Source organism: Sturnira hondurensis, unplaced genomic scaffold, assembly GCF_014824575.4.
Source record: "Sturnira hondurensis isolate 20B ecotype Veracruz unplaced genomic scaffold, ASM1482457v3 Scaffold0021632, whole genome shotgun sequence".
Classification (NCBI taxonomy): Eukaryota; Metazoa; Chordata; class Mammalia; order Chiroptera; family Phyllostomidae; genus Sturnira; species Sturnira hondurensis.
The window spans coordinates 5314428-5333653 of NW_028094263.1; the positions used below are offsets into that span (position 1 = coordinate 5314428).

The following is a 19226-nucleotide window of genomic DNA, read 5'->3' on the forward strand; positions in this document are numbered from 1 at the left end:
GCTGACGTTGCACAGCCTGAGCTGGAAATGACAGAGTGCCTTGGAGGGAAAAACAGACTGGGGTTTCAGTTCCCATGGAAACGGCGTCTATTTGCAGAGGAGCCCATATCACAGCCTGGACCCTGTGCCTGGGGTGGGGGGTGGACATTGGAGGGCAAGGTCCTCTGTCTATTGTCTGGGGCTCTTCCAGGACTGCATGTCTGAAAGAGGCCCCTACTTTAGCCTTGACTCAGAAGGGCCCATCTGCTGGGCATACCTCTGCAACGCAGGAGTTTTTCGGTACATTTTAAACTTATGAGTCAAGAGTGTGGGAAGACCCCCAATTCACCATTCATACGTTTATTCCCCAAATATTTGTGGACCTATTCTGTGCCGGGCACTGGGTGAGACCAGCCAACCAGGAGCTGGTCTGTCCTTGCTCAGTTTGGTGGTGAGAGCTTCCCTTCCTGGAAGGGGCTGTGGTCAGAAAAGGCGCAGGGAGGGCCTGCTGGGGGGGCCCCACATGACACGGGCGCAGCAATGCCATTCCCCTTGCTCTACAACCAGAGCAGGTGACTTCTGTTCTCTCATCAGGGAGCGGATTCCTACATCCCTTGGGAAAAAAATTATCCCTGAGCATTCGAAGCAGGTGCCTACACTAGGGGGGGCCCTATGCCAGTGACTGCTGTGGGGAGTGTCTGTCACCGCCCTCCACAAAGGTGTCACCACCCACACAAGGCCCTTGTTCTATGTTAATGTTTCAGTTGGATATCCTTAGTCCAGCCAATGAAAAAAAAAGTTGTTATTTTGACATCCCTCTACTCCTATGAAGAGCCCCCACAGCCCGCAGCTCAGCTAAAGCTGCTGGAACAGCACCACGCCCATTTCCAGATGGGGAAACCGAGGCTGGGCGGGTCACGGTTACGCAGATGGTAAACCGCGAAGTTCGTATGGGAATCGGGTGTCAGACTCCTTGCTTCGCCCCCTCCTCCCAGTCAAGGAGCACCTGGTGACCAGGCCACCCACCCTGATTGGCCACTAGCCCACCTGGGGCCGGGAACCAGCTGTGCCCGGAGAGAGGGGGTGGGCTGGAAGGGCCACTCCCTGTCAGTCTCCCGGGAGCTGCACAGTGGAAACAGCGCAGGCCCCAACACTTGCTCAGGTCACTTCACCCTCCAGTGCTTCGCTTTCCTTCTCAGTAAAGCAAGGAAGTGTGTGTGTGTGTGAGCCATCTACACCCTCGTAGGAGTTCCAGTGAAATCAGGGCTCTTGTTGGTGGCCGCTCCGGTGGCCGCTCCCCTCTCCATGTGGGTGACTGTAATGGGGACAGGGCAGGGTGCACGGTAGACGCCCCTTAGATCTGCTCGGTATCTGGGCGCCTCTGACAGACTGTTGGGCCCCCAGGAAAGTGCGGAGTCTGGAAGAGTTTTAAATAGGGAAGATTAGGATGGGGGCATGAAAGTCGAGGAGAAAGAAAAGTTCCCAGGCCGAGGGGTCCTCCTGCTGGACTCGGCGAGCGTGGTGGGATCAGAAGGGGGACCCGAAGAGGTGGTGCGCCGTAGCCTGTGTCCACTCTCCTGTGCTCTCTGGCGGGAAGGGAGGGGCGGGGAAGAGAAATAAACACGTCTGAACATCTGCTGTTAATGAGGGGTTGGGAATTTCCGAGCCAAGGATCAGATTGCGAGGCCCAAGGAGGAGACGTGATGTCTAAGGATCCGTCGTTGGGCACACCTCACAAACCCGCCGTGAGCGCACTGTTGTCCCATCAACAGGGGGGCGGCTGAGGCTGGGGGGTTAAGTGGTGGCCTAAGGCCACCATGTAGCTAATGAGAAGCAGAGGTGGAGCTTTTGTGACCACCCGGTGGGAGCGGGGGGAGGGGCTGCAAGTGCAGGGGTCCGGGTAGGACAGGACCACTCTCACTTTGGGGCGCCCAAGACCATCTTGACTCTTAGGAGACCGCAACTCGCCTGGAGACTCCGTTCTACCCTTCTCTGTCTTTCTTGCTGTCATTCTCCCTATACACCCCAGGGTGTGTGCGTGCATTTATACTTCTGTGTATGTTGTCCATAAAATGTATATGCTTTATTTTTAAGATTTTATTTATTTCTTAGAGGGAAAGGGAGGGAGAAGGGGAGGGAGAGGTACATCAATGTATGGTTGCCTCTCGTGCGCCCCCTGCTGGGAACCTGGCCCACAACCCAGGCATGTGCCCTGACTGGGAATTGAACCAGCCACCCCTTGGTTCGCAGGCCAGCACTCAATCCACTGAGCCACAGGGCTGTTTGCGTGCTTCTTAAACATACTGTGAATGTATGTACTTACGAAGGTACTCATATCCCAGTAGGACTAACTGCAGAACTTGCCAGGCCCAATGCAAAATGAAAATGCTCGGCCTCTTGCTCAAAACTTATTAAGAATTTCAAGGCAGAGATGGCCAAGCATTGACTGCAGTGGGAGACCCTGGTCTCAGGCCTGAGAAGCTGGTCTTGCACACGAGGGGCGCCTTACTTGCCTGTGTGCCTGTGTGTGCTCTTGTGTGACCATGTGGGCCCTTGGCCATGAAATCCGAACTCTCCTCACAGCCCCCCCCCCCCCCCCCCCCGGCCGGGCCCCTCCGAAGCTGCCTGCCGGTGCAGGAGAGGTGTGCCCTGTGCTTTATCTTTGGCGCCTTTGCTGCCTGCTCCCATGGTGCCCTGGGAGGCCTTTGTTTTACTGCCTTTGTTGGAAGGGTAACAAACACTTCCCTCCATCTGCTGCCAAGGTGGCCCCACCAGAAACCGCAGCTGGGGGTGGGGCGGCTTCCTCAGCCCCTCACCCACTCATCCTGCACCTCTTCCAGGCACCAGCCCCGGGGCCCTGCCCAGCCGGCCCCACCCAGACAAGGTACCCACTGCGCATCAACGCTGAGTGGGGAGACAGAAACCACTTGGTCCAGCTTCCTCATTTTACAGCTGAGAGAAAGTGACCCAGCGAGAGAAAGTGACCCACCTGTGTGGCTCAGGGAGTCGGGGCAGAGGCAGGACACCTGCCTCCCAGAGCCTACAGCCCTGCAGGGCTGGCCTGTGGAGGGGCCGGGTGAGAGGCGGGGCCTGGAGGGGAGGAGGGGAGGCCGAGCTCTCAGCAAAGACCTGGCCGCTGCCTGGCTGGCAGGTGGGGGCTGTATCTTTGCTATTTGATTCTCCCTTCTCCCAGATGAGAGCCCTGCATCCAGGAGGTTTTGCAAAATGCTGGCATAAGGCCTGCCACAAAGGAAGGGCTCCATTTACCAGGTCGGTAATGAATAAACAGCTAGTTAGTTGGCCCGTGGAGTCAGCTAAAGAGCAGGACCTGCAGAGTCCAGCTGGAACTAGTTGAAATCGCTTGGTAGCTTTATCAGGTGGTAGCTGTGTGACTTTGGCAAAGTTACTTAACTTCTCTGAGCCTTGGCTTCCTCATCGGTAGAACAGGACTTTGATAGGGTGGTTGTGAGGATTAAATAAGACACAATGCTTGGCACAGTATGAAGTACATGATAAACTCCTAATAAGGCTGTAGTTATTCTGGCTGGCGATGTCACCTCAGGTAAGTCACACAAACCTCAGTTGCCGCATCTGTTGTCCCCGGCACATCATAGGCCCTGAGTAAATGGGGGTCCAGCCCCACTCTTTGGCTAGGCCCCCTCCACTTCCTCACGGTCTCTTCTACCAGAGGCTCTGTGAGTTCTGCACCCCCTTGTGTGACACCCTCCACCCCCACCCCCCCTCGACTGTCACCCAGACCCTGTGACTCGCCCAGCATCAACACTCAGGCTCTTGGCAGTCCATGAGCTCCCCAGGTTTGGGGGTTAGGGAGCATGGGAGGGGGCGGGGTCCCTGTTAGGAGGCTGGGGTCAGAGCAGGGATAGTTCTTGGACAAAAATCCAAGTCCTGCCTTTGACCAAGGATTGAAGGGTTCCAGGTGGGTCTAGGCCGGAAGGTCTTGTTCTGAAGAGGAAGAAGGCAGCCAGCTGGTGTCTCCATGATCCACCCAGGCTCGGTGCTTCCCATTGTTCTCTCTGTTCCTCTTTCCCTGGACTCTGAGAGGTCGCCAGCAGCACCCCTTGGCAGCTGGGGTCCCTGAAATGGGGCTATGAGGAGGTGGTGGCAAGAGACGTTAGTGCAGGCGAGACGGCACTTTCCAGGGGGTCAGCAGAAGCCCAAGCTCCTGGGCAGGAGACAGAGGTGGTGCCACGTAGGTGACTGGTCCCGGGCACCTGGTCTGACCACAGGCCTCTAACCATGCCACAGAACACGCGCCCCCAACCCCCAGCCCAGGCCTGGGAAGAATGCCTCATTCAGTCTTTGCACGCGCTCTGGCCTCTGCTGCAATCACGCCAGGGCCTTTTGCATAAACCGTGCAAGATGGATGTCTGCGCGTTTCCAGGCCTCTTGTCAAACATTGGAAAAAGGTTTGGGGGCATTTCGTCCACAGCATCTGTTGAACTTCAACAACATCAGCTATTTACTCGGATCAAATATAAACTGTTCTGGCCTCAGCGAGCTCTGGCCCAGGCACAAGAAGATGCAAGTTGTGTTTCCTCATCGGCCCTTGTGTCCGTGGGCACCGAGGCCTGACCTCGGGGCGTATTGCGCCACCAGGGAACGGAGCCAGTCAGAGCCTGCAAAGCCAGACCTCGCCCTGCGCCCTGCTCTTTTGGGGACATGTTTACTTACACAGAGAGGAGGCTTCGGGGAGGCCCAACTTTGTAGTGGTCACTTTGACAAGAGAGCAACCCAGCGAGTGAAGTCCCTGGGGTTAGCGAACAATAGACAACAATAAGGTTACGTTTGTCCTCAAAGTAAACCTGGGAGGGAAGGAACCCACGGCGGCCGCGGAGTGTAACTCGGAGGTGAGCACGCACACCGTGGAGCCTATGGGAAAGTTCACGTCCCCTTTTTTTCTGGTTTCGGCCGAGCCCAGTTGAGTTGCTTTAGTCTAGGGCTGCTTGGCTGGTGAGCAGAGGGGCGGTGGAGCCTTTTCCACAGCGGATCCCTGGTCTGGGTCTCTTCCTGGGCCTGAGACGAGAACGCAGGCACAGGGGACGGGGAATGGTTAAGGGGGCTGCTGTTCCCTGCTGTGCCCTTTGGACATCTGCTCCCGTGGAGTGGGGGCTGGGCAGGTGGGCCGGGTCGATCTTTTGAGTTGAAGGTGTGGCCTCGCCCTCTTTCTCGCCCTGCGGTTTTTCTAGGAGCTTAGACCAGGGAAGCTGGGTCATTACTAACCCCTTCGCATCCGAGAAGGCCCACCTGCCTCCTAGACTCATACAGCCCCTTCCTCCTCACTGGGGACTGGGAGGCCCTGGAAGCTGTGTGTGGAGGTGGGGGCATCTTTCTACCCCCTGAGGATGCTGTCCGAGTCCCGCCCCCGCCGCGCAGCCCCTGCAAGCCAGTCGTGTGTCCCCTTCCCCTGCCTTCTGCTCCCGGCTCAGGTCTGCTCCCCTCCCCTCCTCATGGCTTTTGCCTCAACTCCCACCCCATCACTCTTATAAGTCTGCTGTTTCTCCCTCCGGCGGTCCACCCTCAACACAGAAATGCACCTGAGAGCCTACTTCCCAGACAGGATCCTTTCTTTAAACGATCCGATGTCTGATTTCCGTCCCGCCCGCTGCCATATTTCTATGGTACTTCATTCTCCCAGGCCAATGGCGTGGATGAGAACTATAGAAATAAGGGAGAGGGGATGGTCCCCATAGGGTCCTGGCCACCGCCGAAGACGGACAGTGCCCGCCAGAGAAGAGCTGGCTGTGTGTGCCAGGGCGGGTTCGTAGGAGGTCAGCGGAGACGTCTGGAAGGAGCTCAGAGCTCCAGCGTTGCTGAAAGCCCCTGGAAGACCCCAGGTAAGTGATTCCCTCTCTGAGCCTCACTGACTCCCCGGTCAGTTGGTGGGAAGGACAGACTGACTGATCTCAGAGGTGCCCTCCAGCTTGACTCACAGAGTGTACGGGGATGGTCCTGGGGCTGAGGAATCGAAAGTGGTTTCTTCCTCATGGTTCGCAGACTTTTCGTTTCAAGCTACCGTTCATCAGACATCTCAGTGATTGTCACCGACGCTTTTGTAAACATTCCTAAGCATTTTACAGACATGGGTTCTTTTGCCCCTCGCCACAACCCTAGGAGGTAGGGGCTGCCGGTATCCCCACTACGCAGAGCAGGAAACAGGCCCAAGAGGCGCAGTGGTGGTTCAGACCAGGCCGCCTGGCTGCAGAGCCCAAGCTCCTTGCCACCACGCTCCACATTCCAGGCGCTGGGCTAAATGTGCGCCAAGTCCTCTCCACTGCGCAGTTAAGAAATCTGAGACTCAGAGCAGTTGAGCAACAGCTGAAGGTCACACAGCTGGGAAGCAGGAGAGAGGAGATTGAAAGTCGGCTGGGCTCCAGGGCCTCTGTTCCCCCGGACCCACTTCCTTCAGATGCCCTGTTGGGGCGGGGGGGGCTGAATCCGTTACCACTTCCCAGGGGTCCCCCAGAGCTCGGGGCAGGCATGTGAGAGTGCTGGGCAAGGGAGGAGGGCCAGGCCAGGCACAGGCCAAGGTGGGAACGCCGGAGATACAGCAGCGTGGGGAGGAAGCACTGCTGGGGGCTTCATTGTCCTTGGGAATACCTGGAGATGTCCGGTTGTTTGGGGAAATGGCCTTTGGAGCCGAGGTGGCATGTTTGTGCGGTCGGCCTGCTCAGGACTGCTCTGTGACCTTCCTCCCCTTCAGGAACGGAGGGTCTTTTCCCACCTGTCACTTCACTAGGACGTGCACACCAGAGGGCTCACACCCACACACACCGGCACATCCCCCTCAGGGCCCCGCAGGCACGCTGGGATCACCCCTCGCCCCGTGCTCGCTTGCTCACTTGCTCACACACAGTTGCAGCTTTTCACTTTGGAAAATTGATGGGATCACCTTTTGCTCGAGTATCTCAGCCCCCTGAGCTATTGCAGTGTGGGCCCCTTCAGATCCCTCCTCGTACGTCTCAGGTTGGACTGACCTGTCTGGCCTGAAGGAATCGGAGTTCTGGGCCGACATCAGGGTACCCAGTGACATGGATCCCGGGCCTGTGTGGGACAGTGGCTGTTCCTGATCCCTGCCCCTCTATGACGAGTGTCCACACCAGGGAAGGTCATTGCTGCAACTGTGGCCAGTAGGGGGGGCTATCGGTGGCCTGGCTCTCAAGCATTCAGCAAGGCATCCAGCAGCCTCATGTATGGGTCGCATCCCAAGCCCCTTAGTTCGGCATGCTGAGGGCTGTACTTCCCGGCTGATCTGGGACAGATGAGCAGACCAGTGATAGTCCCCACATATGGAGGTTATGGGGACAACTTGGTTCTTTACAGAGCTCTGCTCAGACCAGTGTCTCTGGATCACTGCTGATCACAAGAGCTTCGGTCCTGTCCCATGAGCTCTGGAAGGCTCTTTGCAAGATGGACACATCACAGGTACTTCCTGTTCTCCTATCTCTCGGCCTCTGGGGCCCGTGCGATTGGACAGGCCCAGAGCACAGCTCAGGGGCCTTCTGGCTCGGAGCATCTCTGAGAAATGAAGACTGAGAGGGGAAGAGGGAAGTGGGGGTGGTCAGGTGGGGTGTGGGGTTTGCAAAACAAGAACACACTCGTTTGTCATTTACCAAAAATTTTTTTTCCTTTCTTTTAAAGCTCTTGTTTCCTCAAGGGAAAAACTTTTATTTGCGTGGGTATGAGTAAAATGTGCTTTCTTAATGAATTGAAAACAGAACAGGATGACATTCTTTTGTCCCTGTGACAAAGAACAAAGCAGCAGCATATTGGCCTGTGGCAGCCAGCACGGTCACCCACCCATTGTCACCTGGCCCCTAGCCTTGCTCTTGGCCTTCTCCTCTGACCCAGCAGAGCCGAGACACACGTCATCCCCCCCCTCGGAGCCTTGGCTGGGAACATGGCTTTGGCCGTAGCCTTGGCTGGGAACTTGGCTTTGGCCGTCTGCAGGAACCACCACACCTCTCCCCGAGGAGAGGCAGCAGGCGAGAGGGAAGTGTGCTTTTGGGGAGGCTTCAAGGCTGCCATTTTCTGCGGGCGTGGGTGATCATGGAGAAGGAGAGATGAAGGGAGGAGTTCAGAGAGTGAAATCACCCATTGGCGGCGTCTCCCTTTTCCTGCCAGGAAGTCTTCCTGCCACCTCTGGTCTTGGCGAGGTACCACCGTGTTCCCTGGAAGACCTCCCCACAGCCCCTGAAGGTTCACTCTGAGGCCCCCAGGCCCTTGCACTGCTCTCGCCCTCACCAGCACCTGGCTCTTCTCTTCAGGAGGTGTGAACTTTCTCAACTTTCACTTTTGGTTTTTGGTTTAGGGGACAACAGCTTTGGGGTTGGAGCGTTGCTGGGTCTGGTAGCTTATCCACCACGCCTCTGCACACTTGGTTGAGGTAGCGAGGATGGGGCTCCATCTGTCTTCCGTGGCGTGGGTTTTCACCCTGGGATAAACCTTAAGGGCCAGAACCACCTCTTCCTCAGCAGCTTTTGGGTCCTGGGTCGTGTCATCTGCTCCCTGTCCCTGGCCCCGGGGCCCCGGGAAGGGTCTCTCAAGTCCAGGCAGAGGAGGAGCCTCTACGGGGAGAAGGTGGTGGTGGTCTCGGCCTCCACGCTCATTGAGGAACGCCGGATGTGCCGGCAGGAAGACCAGTGCCGGATCTGCTGCTGGCTGAGGCAGCCCAAGTCCTTGAAGAGCTTGAAGAGGTCATTGCGAAACTTGACGCCGATGAAGGCGTACAAGAAGGGGTTGACACAGCAGCGGACGCAGGCCAGGCTGTAGGTGACATCGTAGGCGATGTTAAGCTGCTTGCTGAGCTCGCAGCTGCTGGCCGTGGTGATGTTGAAGCTGGCCACCGTCTGGGCCAGGACCACCCCGTTGTAGGGCAGCTGGAAAGCTATGAAGACCACCACCACGGCGATGATCACCTTGATGGCCTTGTTGCGTTCGAAGTTGCGCGCCTGCAGGAGGGTGCGGATGATGCCAAGGTAGCAGAAGCTCATGGCCACTAGGGGGATCAGAAAGCCCACCACCATCTGGGCCACCTGGATGCTGATTAAGGCCTCCACGTGCTCAGTGATGAGGGAGCATCGGAAGGCTTGCTCGCTGCTGCTCCTCTGGATGCCGCTGTACAGCAGCTCTGGAACGGCCAGCACCGTGGCCAGCATCCAGATGCCTATACAGGAGAGCTTGCTGATGAGAAGGACCCGGGCCCGGTGGCGGTGGGCCGAGATGGCCTGGACGATGGCCACATAGCGGTCGATGCTGATACAGAGGAGCAGGAGCATGCCACTGAAGAAGCTTATCTTATAGATGCCGAAGATGAGCTTGCAAACGTGGATGCCGAAGACCCAGGACTTGGCCGCGCTGTAGGCCCAGAAGGGGAGGGTCACGAGGAAGAGGATGTCCGCCACAGCCAGGTTGAGCAGGTAGGTGTCCGTCATGGTCTTGAGCCTCTTGAAGTAGATGTAGGTCAGCACAACCAGCCCGTTGCCCAGCAGCCCCACGAAACAAATGGCGGAGTACATGATCGGGAGGAACCAGGCCTTGAAGTTCCGCACGTCCTTCTTGAAGCACACGGACTCGTACAGCGTGTAGTCCACCGTGGTGTTTTCTCCAAGGTAGTCGTCCGTGACCTCATCTTGGCACAGGCACACCTGCGGGGAAGGAGGCAGGGGAACGTGATCCGGCTGAGCTTAAGTGGGTCGAACTCTGGCCGCCTTGGGGTTGCCCGGAGCAGCGGTTTCAAAGTGTGGTCAGCCTGTCCTCAGCATCACCCTCGCCATCTACCACCTGCACATTCTCGGGCCCCACCTGAGACCCACAGCGCCAGGATCTGCTCTTCTCAACTTTCCAGGGGGGTTCTTTGGTTTGAAATCAGTGCCGCTCCTATCTTGACACATACCTGAGTTACCTGGGGACCATGTTCAAGCGCATGTCCTGATTTACTAGGCTGGGGGAGGGGCCTGCGGTCCTGCCTTTCTACCAAGTAGCCAGCGCCTGGTTTTGCCAGCTCTGAGAGACTTGACCTTACACGTGCCGACAGTGGACCAGAAATGTTCTGGGCTTTGGGGTCAAAGGAGCCTTGAGACGGTGAAACACACTCTGTCTCTCTGAGCCTCCGTTTCCTCTGTGAATGGAGAAGATTGCTGTCTCCCTCCCAGGGTGGGTGGGGGGCACCTGACCCAAGTTCAGGCACCGGTTTGTCTGCGCGGAGGTTTTGTTCTGTGGGAGCTGTGACTTCTTTCCTGAGCCTCCTTCAGAACCTGGTAGATAGAGCTTTCCAGGAGGGAGCCTACGAAATACCTCAGTGTTCGAGGGGAGATCCATTGTGGGGTTAAGGTGGAGGAGGGCCTGGAGTGAGAAGAGAGGAAGGCTTCTAGAAGCTCTGTTACGAGACTGTGCAGCTCTGGTTTGGGGCAAGCTGCCGTGCGCATGGCTGGAAAGCGACTTGAAGACTTTTATGGACTCCTCAGGCCTGGGGCGCAGTGTCCGGGGCACAACAGGGGCTCAGGCAGCACGTGCCCAGGGCACCGCACTCCGTGGCTCTCACGGGTCCGCGGGCCGCCACCTCCTCTGCTGGGGCCTTGGAAGAAAGCCCAGCTTTGTCTCCTCCCGCCTCCTCCCACCTCTCTGCCTCTCTCTCCCTCCAGATCCTAATCAGCAGGGCTCAGCTGCTCAGTGTTTTTTTTTTTAAGCCTGTCTGCAGTGTAGGGTAAGGGTTTCATTGGTCTACTGTGATTTTATCAATGAGGGAGGGCTCCCAAGTCTGCTCACACCTCTGTGCACGGCAGTGCAGCAACGCAGGGGCTGAGCCCGGGCAGGGCTGGGGGCTGATGGCCCCTCCCCCTGGGCGTCGGATCCTGGGCAGCTCAACATGGAGGACTCTCATACAGCTGGGGAGCTGGAGGGGTTTTAAAGACGAGGAAAGGGAGGCAGGCACTTGGAGACGCCATGTGGCTTGCTCCGGGTTACAGCCCAGACTCCCGACTTCCCTGTGCTGTTTTGTCTTTCTCAACTTTCAGTTCTGGATCCTGCGTGGGGAACAGGGCGAGGAAAAAATAATAGCCAGGAGCTTTTTCTTTGGGTATTGTTATTTCAGAAAAGTCCTTTTCCCTCATCTGGGTGTGATTGCAGCCTGCAAGTCCACGGTAAAGCCCAAGGCCTCCGGTCTGGGGCCGCTGGACGTAAGGGGGTTCTGGGTCTTCCTGGAGGACCATGCCCATGGCCTCCATGGAGTGTGCTACCTTCTCTTTCCCTCCTTACCAGGCTCCCTCTCCGTGAGCCACTGGGCTCCATGCCCCTGCCGCCCACAGCCCCACCACATCCGGCCCCATCTGAGCCACCACCACCCACCCAAGAGCGGAATGAACCCTGGCTTTCCCTCAGCCCTTCCCCCACCTTCTAGCCTCCTCTGGTAGTAATACAGCCCCTCCGGGAGTCCTGGAAACAGGGAGGAGAGGGGGGAGGGAGTGATGATGGAGAAGGGGGCCAGGCTGTGGGCTGCAGCCCAAGCTCCAGGGGGCCTCTGGGATGGGGTTGTGGGAACCGAGCCCGGCGTGGGGCCCGCCTCTGGCCACAGCTCCTGGAAAGCTGCCCCTCTGGCCTGCAGACCTGGGCAAGGGCCAAATCTGAAGCACCGCCTCTCCGGCTCTTGTCCCAACCGCCCCCTCCCCCTCAAGACAGCTTTCACTCCCCCCAAAATAAGGGAGAGTTGACTGGGACTGTTGGACGGCTCGAGTTACAGTTCCTTCTAACTCTGGCACTTTGAGGGGGTGGGGGGCAGATTTACTGTCTCCACTTCTGGGACTTGGAAGCAAAGCCTTGGAAACCAGAGGCCTTTCCTCCTGCAGAGCTCAGGCCCCTATAAATGTGTGTGTGCCCCTCCACGCCCTCCCATCCCCACGGTCCTGGTCCCCAAACTCCCTTGCAGTGGAGTTCAGATGGGTCTGTTTCACAAAAGGGAACTGGGCTTCTAGGGGAGGGTTTGGCTGGAGGTTGAGGTGGGAGGAAGCCTTGGGGCGCTAAGATGGTAACCAGGCCACCACACCAAAGGTTCTTCTCTCAGTCCACTAAAACACGTGACGTTTTACCAGCACATGTCTGCAAGGCTCGGGGACCCGACAGCCTTGCCTTTTGCAGCTCCACTCTGAGTTCATTTGGGGCCCACATCTCTGTCCCCTGGATGGGGAGGTGGGAAGTGGGTGGGGAAGGGGTGGTAACTTATTTCCCTCATGTTTTAATTTAAATGGAGTGAATGCTCTCTAGGGTCACTCACTCAGCAGACGGAGCGGGGTGGGGGGGGGACCCTCAGCTTAACAAGGGGCGAGGGGGTTAGTGTCTGGTTTGTTTCCTTCCAGCAAGTGTCCAGCTGCTCCACCAGGACCTCGGACTTGGGAGAGGTGGGTTTGGGGGCGGGGTGTGGAGGAGGGAAAGGACCTTACCTGGAAAATGACAAGTAGAGCCACCACCAGCACGCTTTTCATTGGCTTCCCTGCAGGAGGCAAGGTGAGAAAGTTATTGCTCGGCAGGCACAGCGCTTTGTTCTTAAAGAGTCGCTGGGAGGGAGAGGCTGGTGGACCTCTCCTCACAAGCCCCAGGTACTGCCTTGGCTGAAACAGAACTTCAGAACCAGATTGTGCCTTGAGGCCTCTGCCTGGCTGGCCTCGCTGCCCTCACCTCCTCTTCCTCCTCCACTGCGAGGTCCCAGAAAGGAGCAGGTCGAGACCCCAGGGTAGCACAAGGCCTGACGTGTCACACATGTAGGACAGGCTCTGGCTGCTCAGCTCTGCTCTGGGGCTGAGTGAGGGCTGGACCTGGGACTTCTTCCCCCCCAGGGCTAAACAGGAGGACAGGCCCCAAGGTAATTTGTGTGGAAACCTTATGTCACGCAACAGCCTTCGAGCACCCGGGGGAAGGGACTGTGCCTTCTTCACCTTTGTAGCCCCCCTCCATTCCTTGACCCTCAGGGGAGTCTGTGATGCCAACAGTGAATGTCAAGCCAAGATCACCAGCCCTGTTGCACCTCTAGTCTCAGTAGGGACAGGGTAGTGGCTGGGACTCTGCATTAAACGCCTTCTGGAGCTGCCCCCACAACCTCTTACCCCACCCCAGCAAACCCAGGCCCCTGCTTCCAGAGAGGAAGCAGCACATTCCAGAAGTCTGTGTACTTGGTCACAGCACCACCTGCTGGAAATCCTGCTGCATGACACCCAGGTCGCTGTAAATTCCGCCCCCCACGATTGCTTAAGGTGGGGATTCTGAGCTTGGGAGTCCCTGGGGGATGGAGGAAGGGCATCAAGCCACATAACTAGATAGGCGTTTCTCCCACCTCAAGCAAATTATTCTGCTAGACACTTCCTGAAGCATGACTTGGATGCAGCCCTCCTCCTAAATCTTCAGGGAGGATTTACCAAACCCTAGGGAGAAGCTCCTGCTGCTTAATTAGTGAGGTGGTCAAGCCCTCTGCTGCCTTCCTAACTTTCCCGTGTCTTTCATTTCTGGGGACAGGCTCCCACTGTCCCGTTGTCCCCAGCTTGCACATGGGTACTTGCCGCCCTGGGAAGAGAGCTCCGAGCCCTCTCTCACCACCCCCTTCCTTGCTCTCCCGAGCACCCACCCATGTCTCTGCCTGAACAGCTCTCTCTTCAGGGTCCAGTGAGTTCCCGGGCCCATTCCACTGACTCATCTCGATGTGAAGCACTCGAGGTTTCTTTAAACACAGGAGTCTGTCGGTTGCTCTAGAGAAAGCCTGTTCTGACTGTCAGTGAGAACTGAGAAACCTCAAAGTTTTGATAAGACACAACGGGTGAAATAATAGCAAGGGCTGTTTCTATTTTACTCCCTTGACCCCTTCTCTGGGGCGCTGCCCCATTCTGTTTTGCCACTATCTAGGGTAGGGTGCAGGAATTGGGGCTGTGTGTGTGTGTGTGTGTGTGTGTGTGTAGGTGACTTCTCATTCCAGGTGTGCTGGAGGTGACGAATGAGCAAGGATCTTGCAGAACCCAAACAGGCCATTTTCAAGAAAGGTAAGCAAATGGGAACTTCGGGGAACTCTGGCCCAGGGGGCCTGGTTGGTGGCCGTGAGTCACACTGTGTCTGTTACAAAGTCATAAAGCAACTCTCTTTGGGCAGCACCTTGGGTGGGACAAACGAACTAGGGAATCTCAGGAGCTGAGGCATGGTTGACTGATGCGTTGGGTATTTTCTCAGTTCTTGCGTTTATAGTAATAATCATAATGATAAGAAAATTCCCTAGAACTCCAGCCCGAGGCCTCAGCGAGAGAAACTTCCTTTTTATCTGGAAGGAGGACATCACTGGTTAGCTGCGCCTCTAAGCCCTGAACTTCTACCCCCCACATTTCCCAGGCCCTTCGGGCCACCCTGGGGAGTCACAGATGCCCGTCAGCTGGCCCCCCAAACCACCCCAAACTTTTTCTTCTTTGTCATTCCTTAGCTGCCAATGTGACCTTTCTCCTTTTTGGTCAGTGGAGTGGGGGGTGGGAGCAGGGAAGTGGTAGGAACCTGGAGAGGAGGTGAGAGGCCTGGGGACTCCCCCAGACGATAGGCAGGGGTGAGGGAGACCTGCTTGCCTCTCACAGCCGCTGTGATAATTCGTATTTACTGGGCCCTCACTATACCAAACTGTTTCCACGTACGTTTGTTTCCCCCTCACAGAGGCCCCACGGGTGGGGAGTGCTGCTATGTCCATTTAGCTAGGCGGAAACTGAAGCACAGTGGGATTAGTAACTTTCCCAGAGTCATGACTGGCCCACATTGGAGATGGGCTTTGTACCCCTCTGATTCCAGAAATGGCAGTCCGGACCTCCCTTCCATGCTGCTGCTTAGTCTGTTTGCATCTCTCTTTCATAACATCCCGTGAGCTATCCTTCGTTATCCGCATTCTGCATTTCAGAAAATAGAGGCCCAGAGGGGGTAGGCCACTTGCTTAGGGTCACACAGCTGCTAAGAGATGGTTGTGAGATTTGAATGCAACTTTCACCAATGGGTAACCCTACATGTCCATGAGCCTGCTCTGTACGAGGACCCCTGTGAAGCACAAAGGAAGTCCTCACTCCCAATGTCACAGCGGTCACCCAGTTCTGCTGCTTCTCTCCCCCCTCACCTCAGGGTTAGCCCATCTCTCCTGGCACAAGGCTTTGCTGCCCCCTTGCTGTCACAGAACTGCTTCTGCAATACAAATCTCATCCCTTAACTCAACTAATTGGACACACACACACACACACACACACAACTTCACTGGCTCCCCATCACTTTCAGGATGAATCTCAGACTCCTTAGCTGTGCCATACAAAGTCTGAGGGATCAGCCCTGCCTGTCCAGCCTGCCTCTGCCCCGCACCCCCTTCGGCATGGCCGGAGCCGACCATCCGAGAGCCTGTAGGCTGAGCCTCAGGGTATTCTATGTGCCTGCACGGAGTTTGCAAAAAATTAGGTTTGGTGGCCTTTAAGTGGGGCTTGCACCCTCTGGTTCACACTGCTCCCCTCTCCTTACTCCATCTTAGGCCCATTCCCACATTTGCCTGGTTGGCCTCTGAGGGCTATTGAGTCTGATATCACTGTCTCATCTGGGGCCTTCTGCTCCTTCAGTGGTTGGCTGACTTGTACACACCCTTCCAAACACAACTTAAATGGCCCCCTGACTCAGGTTCACTGTTCCTTTCTTCGAGCTGTAGAAGCCTTTTGCCCGTTGCCCGATCGGCACTGCATCTCACTCTGCACTCGCCTGGTGACATGTGCCTCACCGTGGCTGCTCACGGCTGAACACCCCAGTCGATGAGAGTCATGGAAAGAAAGAAAGAACCAAGCAAAGAGGAGAGGTTTTCTAACAGCTCCCTGAGGCTGCAGCATTCCCCTCCGCCCTGGCCAAGCTCCCAGAAGGCCAGGAGGGACAGACTGGCCCTGAATTCCTTCCGAATCCCCCTCTGCTGCCGTATCTGGCCAAGCTGTGAGAGCGGAAACTCCGGCAGGTTTATCTATCTATCTATCTATTTATTTATTTATATTTTCTCTGCTTGGGAGAATTCCACCTGAGGTCTTAGGCCATACTTCTTTCCTTTTTTCCAATCCTCATTGGAGGATATTTTCACTGATTTTAGAGAAAGAGGGACAGGGACAGAGAGAGACATTTATGTGAGAGAGAAACACCCATTGGTTGATTCCATATGTGCCCCGAACGGGGATCGAACCTAGAATCTTTTGGTGTTTAGGATGAGGCTCTGACCAACTGAGCCACCTGGCCACGGCTGGGCCACATTTCTTGGAGGTGGGGAAGGCACCTCCGGGTTGCTCATTCAAATTATGAGAAAGGCCAGCTCAGCCAGGGTTTGGCATTTTCATTTTGTGTAACAGAAACTCAGCCTTCTCACCCACCCCTTACTCCCCGCTGGGCAGACAAAGAACCTGCCCCACCAACGGTCCGGAGACTGTTTTGAGCAAAACTTCTCAGTGGCTTTCCCCTCCACCACCAGTATTTCAGGCTTGGCTGTTGGGGTTCTCTCAAACTGAGCAAAGCCGCAAGAACACCCCTTTCTCTTGGACCAGAGAGGCCCTCCCTCCCCGCATCAAAGCCTGTGGGTCTAGCACCCCCAAAACTTGGTCTAGAGGAGGACCCTCAGTGGTGTGCTGGAGCTGGCTTTCACAGGCTCGTTAGCCAGTGCTATAATCTCGCTCCCATTTGAGTTCCGTCATTTCATGACTTGACGTCGGCTGGACACTTGAGATCAGCCATGGTGGGAGACTTCACACTATGGAAATTGGCAAGCACTACAAACCAGGGCCATTGTCCACCCCGGGCAGCCTGTTTTCCAGCGTTCGCCAGCCCACCACTGGGACACAGCTGGGCCCCCTTTGCAGAGGTCAAACAGAAAGTCAGGAGCAGGGTCTGCACCGGACGGTGACTGCATCCCGTGACTGGTCAGCGGGAATAGATGGCTGGGGAGTGGGGTCGGAGGGTAGGTTGCTGGCAGGGGAGGAAGCTAGAAGAAACTTTAAAACGCTAAAACTGACTCAGAGTTCTCGACATCATTTATCTCCTCCACAAGCATTTTCTCTTCTCACCCCCCAAATACCTGGAATTCAGAGAGGCAAGAGTGATGCCCTGCCTGCCAGGAGCTCAGTCAGTATGTTGGGGTGGCCACGGCTGCTGGCTGGGTCCACCCAGGTTTCTGGGGGGCGGGAAAGGCAGCGATGAAGACAAAAGGCTGTGGTGTGGTAGGGAGGTTTGCGAGGACAGCAGAGGGTGCACCAGGGAACCTTCACTTTTTAAAGCCAACCCCTTGTGGCTTTGAGGCCACTGTGGTGCTCGCTCGTTGGTGAGAACGAGCCNGTGACTGGTCAGTGGGAATCGATGGCTGGGGAGTGGGGTCGGAGGGTAGGTTGCTGTCAGGGGAGGAAGCTGGAAGAGACTTTAAAACGCTAAAACTGACTCAGAGTTCTCGACATCATTTGTCTCCTCCACAAGCATTTTCTCTTCTCACCCCCCAAATACCTGGAATTCAGAGAGGCAAGAGTGATGCCCTGCCTGCCAGGAGCTCAGTCAGTACGTGGGGTGGCCACGGCTGCTGGCTGGGTCCACCCAGGTTTCTGGGGGGCGGGAAAGGCAGCGATGAAGACAAAAGGCTGTGGTGTGGTAGGGAGGTTTGCGAGGACAGCAGAGGGTGCACCAGGGAACCTTCACTTTTTAAAGCCAACCCCTTGTGGCTTTGAGGCCACTGTGGTGCTCGCTCGTTGGTGAGAACGAGCCATCCAGGAACCTGGCCTTCGTAACCTCCACGGGGTCTGACTCCATGGCCGAGATTTAGCAACTCGGCATCTGGAGCTGGATGGACCCCTCCAAACCCCTCAGGGCTTCCCTGTATGCTCTCCAAGGTTAGATGAGAGGATGGGCTTTTTAAAGGTCATCTGCCTGGGTAGCAAAGGTGAGTAAATGAGGGGAGCTGTGCCGGAGGCCTGGGCTGTGACATCTCCAAGCTGAATGCCTGTGGGTGTCGCTCCCCCAGGCTTTTACCTGCATGAGGCACCAGCAAGGCTGGTGGGATGTGCACCGAGACAACAATGCAGCTGGCATTTGCATGCATAGTGTCATTTGTATAGTGCAGTCACCTTGAATTTGCTCTTCCTCCTAAACCCAAGAGATTCTAATCCCTATTCAGCAGAGGAGAAAGGCAGGAATCAGAGGGGGAGTGGAGGGTCCAGAGCCCTCCCAGAATTTCTCCCTGAGCAACAGGTCTAAGAGAGCATCACTCATCACCCCAGGCTGAGGTGAGGACAGGTGCTGCCCAGGTCACTGGCAAGCCCAGCCTCGCCACCTTCTTCAGGCCCACGGTTGGAAAACGTGATCTCAGTCCCTTTGTCTGTCCTGGTACCATTGGGTACCCCCTCCCCTAGGTCTGAAAGGTGCACCCTCTGTGCCTGGGAGAACANATTTCTCCCTGAGCAACAGGTCTAAGAGAGCATCACTCATCACCCCAGGCTGAGGTGAGGACAGGTGCTGCCCAGGTCACTGGCAAGCCCAGCCTTGCCACCTTCTTCAGGCCCACGGTTGGAAAACGTGATCTCAGTCCCTTTGTCTGTCCTGGTACCATTGGGTACCCCCTCCCCTAGGTCTGAAAGGTGCACCCTCTGTGCCTGGGAGAACAAGGTGGCATTCTGACTCCCACCAAAGCAGAACGGGACCTCTTTGGTCAGCTTTTCCATGCCTTCCACCCGCATCCTCTGCCCCCATTCCAGAAGTTCAGTCCAGGTGTCAGAGCGACTCCGCGCTGTTGTTTTACTCACCCAAGTCCATGACACTCTTGGCGCTGAAACCGCACAGGAAGGCTGTGCCGGGGCTTTGCTCCCCTGTCTGGGGAGGAAGTGGTGTGTGCCCCTTTTAAGTAGCAAGAGGAGCCACCCTCTTTCCAGCCCCTTTGAAACGTAAAGGGTGTGAGAAGTGACAGAGTCCCGGCCCACTCACTGGTCACAGGATCCTGATTCACCATGTCATTTACATTCAAAACTCCCCTGTGCAACCCTACAGAGCAAAGACAAAGGGCTCAGTCCAAGGTAGGGGACAGGCGGCATGTATTGACTCAACAAATATACAGAGCCTGATTTCCACACTTGGGGGAGTCAGAGACCCAGGGAGAGCTGTGAAAGCGGTACCCCCCTCTTTTCCTCGGCCGGCTCTGTGTCACGGGCACTGCATTTCTCAAGCTACTTTGTCCTCTGGCTTCTGGG

General features: G+C 56.4%; 1 protein-coding gene across 2 annotated transcripts; it reads right to left on the reverse strand.

The window, feature by feature from the left end:
- Positions 1 to 7630: 7630 nt before the first annotated feature.
- On the reverse strand, positions 7631 to 18888 carry CCR7 (C-C motif chemokine receptor 7). Of its 2 annotated transcripts, none has more exons than XM_037033439.1 (3): positions 18786 to 18888; positions 12432 to 12481; positions 7631 to 9644 (listed from the first exon to the last, which is right to left on the reverse strand). In XM_037033439.1, exons 1-3 carry the CDS (start codon positions 18793 to 18795, stop codon positions 8565 to 8567), a joined length of 1140 nt encoding a protein of 379 aa, XP_036889334.1. In that variant the 5' UTR covers positions 18796 to 18888; the 3' UTR covers positions 7631 to 8564. The 2 variants fall into 2 exon arrangements, with proteins under 2 accessions (XP_036889334.1, XP_036889335.1); XM_037033440.1 differs by lacking the exon at positions 18786 to 18888 and adding an exon at positions 12667 to 13559.
- Between the last annotated feature and the right edge of the window lie 338 nt (positions 18889 to 19226).